Raw genomic sequence first — 8,807 nt, forward strand, 5'->3', positions numbered from 1 at the left:
TGTTGAAGGTGGGGGCAGATCCCCTGACAAATGGCTTGGTGCCATTCTTGAAGGAATGAGTTTTCATTTAGTCCCCACACCCACCCCAACTGTTGACTGAAAGAATCTGGACCCCTGTGCTCTGTTGCCACATGATCTTTGCACAGGCCACTTCCCTTCCCCTAAGAGTGGAAGCAGTCTAAGGTCCCCACCAGTAGCAGATGCTGGCACCATGGTTCTTATATAGCCTGAAGTACTATGCTAAATAAACCCCAGCAACACAAATGGATTAAGACAGGCACTGACCCCCAGGAGCTGAAAATCTAAGTATAAATTTTAACTCCCCCCAAACTTAACTATTAATAGCCTACTAATGACTGGAAGCCTTACTGATAACATTAACCGTCAATCAATACTTATTTTGTTTGTTGTATTATATATTCAATTCTTATAATAAAGCTAGAGAAAACAAAATATATTTACTATACCATACTGCATTTATCAGAATCCTAAGCTTACATCATCTATTTAGAAGATGAATCATCTGTCTGAAATGATGGGCAACCACAGCTTCAAATCTCAAACTATACAGTATATAACTTTTTCTTGTACATGACTTCTTGTACATGCTGCTCCTTGGGAGCAATTCCAGCTCACCCTTCCTATGGGTCCCATGGTGTTACTCAAGGTTTATGACAGCACACTAAGTACAATGAAAAAATACACAAGAACCACAAGAGATTGCTTTTTACTGCTGCAACAATTTACTAGATAGATGTACTACTCACATGCAGATGATTAGCATCACAGGGCTTTTAAAGCTGATAGGATACTAGCAACAGCTGAACACAGCACAAAAACAAGGAGGCTACAAAATTATTACAGTAGTATATAGTACATGCCAGTTATGATTTAATACTGCATCTTTTATGTTCTCCCAATTGTGAATGGTGCCATATACATTCTTTAAGTATTTATGTAAGTTTTGATAAATTGGAATGTAAGTTTTTTTTTTTTTTTTTTTTAATTTGGCCGGGGCTGGGTTTGAACCCACCACCTCCGGCATATGGGACCGGCGCCCTACCCGCTGAGCCACAGGCGCCGCCCTGGAATGTAAGTTTTAATAAACTCAAACTTTTTTTTTGAGACAGCATCTCACTTTGTCGCCCTCGGTACAGTACCTTGGCATTATAGCTCACGGCAACCTTAAACTCTTGGGCTCAAGCAATACTCTTGCCTCAGCCAGAGCAGCCGGGACTACAGGTACCTGCCACAGTGCTCGGCTACTTTTAGAGACAAAGTCTCAACTCACTCTGGCTCAAGCTGTTCTCGAACCCATGAGCTCAGGCAATCCACCTGCCTCAACCTCCCAAGTGCTAGGATTACAAGCGTGAGCCACCATGCCCAGCAAAATTCTGACTTTTTATAATAGATTAGTGTATATCTTATGATTGTAAATGATGAGACTATTATCTACACACACACACATATATATATATATATATTTTTTTTTTTTCCTTTTGAGAGAAGAGTGTCACTCTGTTGCCCAGGCTAGAGTGTCACGGCATCAGCCTAGCTCAGCAACCTCAAACTCCTGGGTTCCTCCTGCCTCAGCCTTTCAAGTAGCTTTCAAGTAGCTGAGACTACAGGCACCTGCCACAACACCTAGCTAATTTTTCTAGTTTTAGTAGAGATGGGGGTCTTATTCTTGCTCAGGCTGGTTTCACACTCCTGAACTCAAGGGAAGCCTCCTAGAGTGCTGGGATTACAGGCCTGAGCCACTGCACCTAGCCTTATTATCTACATATATTTTATGCATTCATGACATACCTAACTTTTCCTTAATTTTTTTATATTTCTAGGCTATGTGGTTCACTTGTGCACTTTTTTAAATTGCTCCCCCAAAATTCCAATGTATTTACTGGAAACAAATATGTGTATGAGTGGACTTACTAAAACTAAAGTTTAAACCCTTATTGTTCAAGGGCCAACTGTACTTGTTTTTTTTTTTTTTTGTAGAGACAGAGTCTCACTTTATGGCCCTCGGTAGAGTGCCGTGGCCTCACACAGCTCACAGCAACCTCCAACTCCTGGGCTTAAGCGATTCTCTTGCCTCTGCCTCCTGAGTAGCTGGGACTACAGGCGCCCGCCACAATGCCCGGCTATTTTTTGGTTGCAGTTTGGCCGGGGCCAGGTTTGAACCCGCCACCCTCGGTATATGGGGCCGGCGCCTTACTGACTGAGCCACAGGCGCCGCCCTGTACTTGGTTTTGTGGCACTTACCACACAGTACTCCTTCATTTGTCACCAACACATTGACTGCTTCAACACACCAGTATAGTTTTGTCTAAGAACTTTTTTCGTTAAAAAAATGAATACAAGAACTTCCCCAACTTAACTAGTATGAAACGATGAGAAAATTAAGCATATTTCATAGAATGAAGCACTGTATCAGTTTAAAACGGTGTTACAAACTTAAGCTCCCTTCTCCCTTTGTGTCTAGTCTAATAACACATATAATGTTATACCCAAAGGAAAGCAACCAAATATTTATGAAATACCTTACTATTTTCAGTGTGATAACTGTATTGTGGTTGTATTTTTCTTTAATGTCCTTATATTTTAAAGACAGGTATCTTACAAGTTGAAATGACAAAATTGCTTGAAAATAATGGAGTAGATAGAGGAAATTATAACTACCATGTGTTGGTATTTTTTAATTATGTTGTGTGCGGGTATCTTGAGAGTTGATTATACTTTCACTCTAATTTTCTTTTGGGAAGAAAAAGAAATAGCAGTTATATACAAATAGAATAAATCGACTGCTGGCAATTCTGAGAAGGCAACTACTATAGAATGAGGCAGAAATGCCTAAATTTCTAACAGAAAGAAGGTTTTGGTGACTGCCAGAAGGAAAACTAATAAAATACTTATAGTAGATGTCATGTACTATAATCACTGATTTTTTTGCTTTCAATTTCCCTCCCAAATTCGAGGGAAATTTGAATTTCCCTTTTCTTTAACCTTTTTGAGAGTTAACGAAAAAGTTCACAGAAATGTGGACGGAAGCCTTACTGTTCTTCCTTTTCTAAACAATTTTTCAGTGTCAATGACAGTATCTGCTAACATTCCAAAATTTTTGGAAAAGAATATTTAATTTAGTTCAATTCCATTCATCAATTATTAAGCCTTCACTGAACAGAAGGCATGCTTCTGATAAATGTTAAGAGAAATCTCATCTCAGGTTATTATTAGAATCAGAGTTAAATCAACAGTTAAATAATTTCATTTTCAGAGTGAGAGCTAGAATGTGAAAACTTCAATTTAAACTACAAAATTCCTGTTGTATTACATAAAAAACAATAAAAGCTCCAGACCAGACTTTATAATTCTCTGCAATCTTCTAATAATATGGGCTACTAATGCCTTCTCTGGTAAACAATGAAATCTTCCCCCTACGTGAACTCTAACTAAAACAACCTTATCCTAAGCAGTTGCAATCATATACTTTCCTCATTTCTGTTTAGCATTAACCAAACAAAGCAGACATAAACTACTTAATGCAAAACAACAACAAAAACCCACTATCTCAAGCAAATGCAAAATACAAATTAAAGAGGCAAGAGCCTGTGTCAATGAATCTTTGGAAGTCTTAAAGTTGATTTGACTTTACCTGAAAACTAAACTACTTTCTATCTCTCAGATCCAGAAGTTAGCAATCTATCAAGTTGGAAATGCCTGTGAAGCACTAACCCCAGAAAAGCGCTTCTTGGTGATGGTTAAATGTGCCTAAAAAAATGGTTGATGGTTTGCATCACAGTTGCATCCTTCACTTAAAACTAAGCTTCCCGGCAGCGCCCACAGCTCAGTGGGTTGGACGCCGGCCACATACATGGAGGCTGGAGGATTCGAACCCCGCCCAAGCCTGCTACAACAAAAATGACAACTGTAACAACAACAACAAAAAAAACCAGCCGGGCATTGCGGCAGCGCCTGTAGTCCCACCTACTTGGGAGGCTGAGGCAAGAGAACCACTTAAGCCCAAGAGTTGGAGGTTGCTGTGAGCTGTAACGCCACCACACTCTACCCAGGGAAACAGCTTGAGTCTCTGCCCCACCCACCCCAAAATAATAAAATAAAATTAAGTTTCCCCAAGTACTACTTGCTCACACATCACTGACAAGGAAGGAAAAAGCACAGCTATGAAGTCTACCAAACTAATTAAAGAATATGTAGTGAAAATAAGATGGAGTCAGTCAGGTGTGGGCCAAAATGACAAAGCTGGTCTAGTCAGTTTTAGGCCTAAGTAACCTATCTTGAGTAGTTTAGATGGATTGATTTAGGAGATTAACTTTTGAATTGGAATCACTGAGTTATGCTGATTATTATTTAAAATAAGGATTAATGTGGTCTTTGAACTTTTATGTATAAAACTGTGATTTTGGAAATGGAAGAACAGAACCATCTTGGAGAGGCTACTATCACTGTTCTCCAGAATCGCCGGCCTTCTGACAAAAGTTTGGTGGACCTATCCCTGTTTCTGCATATTGGCTGACTGTGAAAGATCGCTGGATCCTCTTCCTCCAGTAACACTAATATCAATTACAATTTAATTGTGTACATCAGCACAATTAAAAGCCCAGGAATAATCAACATGGGTCGGGAAGCAGTAGTTTACAATCTTTAGAATGCCTAAAAGGAGCCTTTTTTTTTTTTTTTAAGACAGAGTCTCACTCTGTCACCCTTGGTAGAGTGCCGTAGTGTCATAGCTCACAGCAACCTAAAACTCTTGGACTTAAGTGATCCTCTACCCTCAGCCTCCCGAATAGCTGGGACTAAAGGTGCCCACCACAATGCTTGGTTATTTTTTAGAGACGAGGTCTCGCTCTTGCTCAGGCTGGTCTGGATCTCAAGCAACCCACCCACCTCAGCCTCCCAGAGTGCTAGGACAACAGGTGTGAGCCACCACTCCAGGCCAACCCATTGTTTTTTAAAATGCAGATTTCTGGGCCCTTCCCCCAGACCAGAACAGATTTTCAGGGGAGTAAGATACATAAATCATCATTTAAAACAACAGATTAGTAAAATACAGCTACCTAGGGAATATTCTTAACATTAAGGTAGTTTCCATTTTGTTAAATATCTAAAATGCCACGGCAACTGGAGTTTTAATATATTGTTGCTTCCTTTTGGGAGTATTCATTCCTCCCTATTCCAAAGGAAAGAAAAGGAACTTGCTCGGCTGAAATGCTATTCCTACTTAGCGAAAGAACAGTCAAGAACAATTTCTAGATAGAACAGGAATGCAAAAACATTAGATGATAAAGCCTTTATTGCATGTGAGTTTGTTCATCCCTCCAGAATTAGTGCCAACAGCCAACAGAATAACAACATGCAAAAGACCTGGAAATGTTATCTTGACCTTCCCTAACTTTATCATACCCTACAATAATTCCACTTTTTTTAAAGAAGTCAAATGCTTTGTTCCTGGTTAACACCACTAACCTCTTTCTGGTAGATAGTTACCTGAAATGTTAGTAATTAACCTGATGTCCTTTAATCTAGAATGAAGTGCATTTGGTTATTAAAGGCATGAAATACTTTCGTGACAAAAACTAAAAGTTAAAAATCAGTAAAAAGCATTAAAACTGAAAGAAAAGCAGATTACGGCTGAGATGACATAAAACCTAAATAGCTATTCTGAGAGCCTCATTATTGCAAAGTCATAAGCCCATCACATACAATGCAATGTGGCAATAAATTACTATTGCAAAGGAAAAGAGTTTCTTCACAAGACATGTTCAAACCCATGGGGGTAGAGATGTAAGGCCGCTCCAGCTGATGAGCAGTGCAACTAAAAGCATTTTTCTCTTGAACTCAAAATACACAAATGTCCTTTTTGTACATCAGCTGAATCACATCACAGTGTAATGTTACTTTTTTAACCTTTGCAAAACTTGGATTTAAAGATTACTGAGTTAGTGGTAAGAAATTTTTGAGAAAGTTACTTTACTGTTACACAGATGCCTGAAGAGAGAGAATCAAGTAACAGAGTTACTCTTAGTTTCCTATAGTAACAAATGGGGGGAGCCCAAATGTCAAACAACAAACAATCTCTTTAAAAGATTCACATAGCCTACACGAAGAATTCTACTCTAAGAACACTTCCTTCCACTTTGGAATCAAGTAGCACCTCACTACACACCTTAGTCAATCATACTTATGTTTTATAAAAGGACTCATTTATCAACTTGTTTTCCTGCATTGCAAAAAAGAAATTTTACTTTAACCAAATCCTATGTTGAAACGAAGCAACTAATTTTCTACAAAAGCATTTCTGCTCAACTTTCTTCCTATTTATTTGATTAGCACTGTTTTAACTTTTACCGTGTTTGATTATAACTGGAAAGTAAAATTAAATTCTACATCTATTCTTCACGTTAAGATTGACAAAAAAGGTTATACTGCATGTTCAAAACTGGATCAAAATATTTAAAATACATTAGAGTATTTGCGGAGAATCAGTTTCACAGAATTACAGAAAGTGAACAGGACTACAAAAATTGTGTTTAGTTTCCCCACTTACCAAGAGACTTTCGGTGAGCTGCTAAAGCCTCACCTGTGAAACTGGAGTTAGAATATTTTTTATTCGTAATGTTAAGAGAAGCAAATGAATTTTATGTGGGGGAAAAAACCTTAACAAATGCATGAAGGGCTTAATTAGAACAGTTACCCAACAATATGTGTAAACTGTCACGGTAAACACAAGATATTCTTTTAAATCTGTTCTACCGTGCAAACGTCAAAATGGAATCACCTTTGAAAGTAAGATACTGAGACAATTTTATCACTAATTCTGGTCAGAAATTTTAGTCTAAATACGACACTCAACCCAAATAACGGAATAATCTCTCCTTTTCCCTATTTCATAACGAGGTGAAAACTCAGAGCAGCTAGATATAATAAAATGCTGCTATCTTATCCTTCCTTTCCCGCGTTTCCCCGCCTCATCAAGGTGCTTTTCAATTCTACCAAGGACTCCCTTGGACTTCCTCTATACTAGAACAACAAAAACAAATCACCCCGTCCCCAGATCAGGGCGGAATCGTCCTTCCTGAGCGTCCTCCTGGCTTCCTAGGCCACCAGGACACGCTCGGCCCCGGCACCGCCGAAGCCCCAAATACTACCGCGGCCTGGCGGGTCCCAAGCCCGCGCCCGCTCCCCTCCCCCACGGCGCCCGGGCGCAGGCCCTAGGCCCGCGGGACTTACGCTCTCGTGGTCCCACCGCACGTTGCTGCGCTTCTCATCCGGGGCAAGGTTTCGGTCCCGGCCCATCAACTCATCCAGCAACTGCGCGGCCGAAATCATGGTGCTTCCTTCGGGCGGCTGCTCCCACCAGCCCTGGCACCCACCAACGAAAATGCCGGCGACACCGTCGCCAAGCACCCCCCAGCCACCGGCCCGCTCTAAGGCCGAAAAGCCTCCTCTACAGAAGAGCCGATAAGACAAAATGGCCGCCGCGCGGGCGCCTTCCCAGCATGCCGTGCGCCCGCGGGGACACGCCCAAGCCCAGGCGGCGAGGGCCGACCGGCTTCCGCCCTCCGGGGGCGGGGCCCGCCGAGGCCCGGCCCGGACTCCGCCCCCGTGGGGAGGTGGCGCGGTTCCGCAAGTGCAACCCGGGAACCTACCTATGCGTCTTTCTTCCCGGGCTTTTTCACTGAGACATAGGAACTTAAGACTTGAAGCTTGGATGCTGCTCCAAAGTGGAGAAAAACAATCTCTCTTAATCCCCGCAGTATGCCCGGTGCCATCTTCCAGTAGCGGAAACTGGAGTCCTTGTTCTGACTCCATTTTCCTAATGCACTTGCCGCCCTTTCTACCTGGCTTTGTCCTCGCACCCAGATTCTGCTTCACAGGGTGAGAAATCAAGGCGGTTTCTTTTTTTTTATATATATATATATTTTTTTTTTTTATTGTTGGGGATTCATTGAGGGTACAATAAGCCAGGTTACACTGATTGCAATTGTTAGGTAAAGTCCCTCTTGCAATCATGTCTTGCCCCCATAAAGTGTGACACACACCAAGGCCCCACCCACCTCCCTCCTTCCCTCTTTCTGTTCCCCCCCCATAACCATAATTGTCATTAATTGTCCTCATATCAAAATTGAGTACATAGGATTCATGCTTCTCCATTCTTGTGATGCTTTACTAAGAATAATGTCTTCCACGTCCATCCAGGTTAATACGAAGGATGGAAATCAAGGCGGTTTCTAAAAGGAGTATTAAGATTCAGCCCTATACATCATGCCTCCCAGTGTGGAATTTTTAAAAATTATTGATTCATTTGTTCATCACATAGCTTAGTACTTAACCATGTGCCTGAAGTTAAGCTCAGAACCCTTCAGACACAGTTCTTACTCCTGTAGACCTGTGCATTGGTCAGGGAGGCAATCAGTAAATAAAGTCACAACTAAGGCTGGGTGCGGTGGATCATGGCTGTAATCCCAAAACTTTAGGAGGCTGAAGTGGGAGAATTGCTTGACACCAGAAGTTTGAAAACAGCCTGGGCATCAAAGTGAGACCCCCCCATTCTCTACAAAGAAACTTTTTTTTACAAATTATCCAGGAATAGTGGTGGACGCCTGTAGTCCCAGCTACTCAAGAGGCTGAGGCAGGAGAATCACTTGATCCAGGAGTCGGAAGCTGCAGTGAGCTATGATGATGCCACTGCATTCAAGCCTGGGCAACAGAGCAAGACTCTGTCTATAAAAATGTGAAATAATAAAGTCGCAAATATATCAATATAATCACGCTGTACTGTAGTACAG

At 41.3% G+C, this 8,807-nt stretch overlaps 1 protein-coding gene across 7 annotated transcripts in view; it reads right to left on the minus strand.

Annotated features, from left to right (window-relative positions):
* LUC7L3 (LUC7 like 3 pre-mRNA splicing factor) overlaps nt 1-7,518 on the minus strand; it is a 33,107-nt gene extending 25,589 nt beyond the window's left edge. For 6 of the 7 annotated variants that reach the window (XM_053567975.1, XM_053567974.1, XM_053567976.1 and 3 more), the window contains exon 1: nt 7,249-7,513. In XM_053567975.1, coding sequence (XP_053423950.1) covers nt 7,249-7,347 — 99 coding nt within the window. In that variant the 5' untranslated portion in view covers nt 7,348-7,513. Of the gene's footprint in view, nt 1-7,248 lie in introns of all 7 variants that reach the window. The other variant, XM_053567973.1, reaches the window with a different exon arrangement.
* Between the last annotated feature and the right edge of the window lie 1,289 nt (nt 7,519-8,807).

Source organism: Nycticebus coucang, chromosome 18 (assembly GCF_027406575.1).
Source record: "Nycticebus coucang isolate mNycCou1 chromosome 18, mNycCou1.pri, whole genome shotgun sequence".
Taxonomy (NCBI): domain Eukaryota; kingdom Metazoa; phylum Chordata; class Mammalia; order Primates; family Lorisidae; genus Nycticebus; species Nycticebus coucang.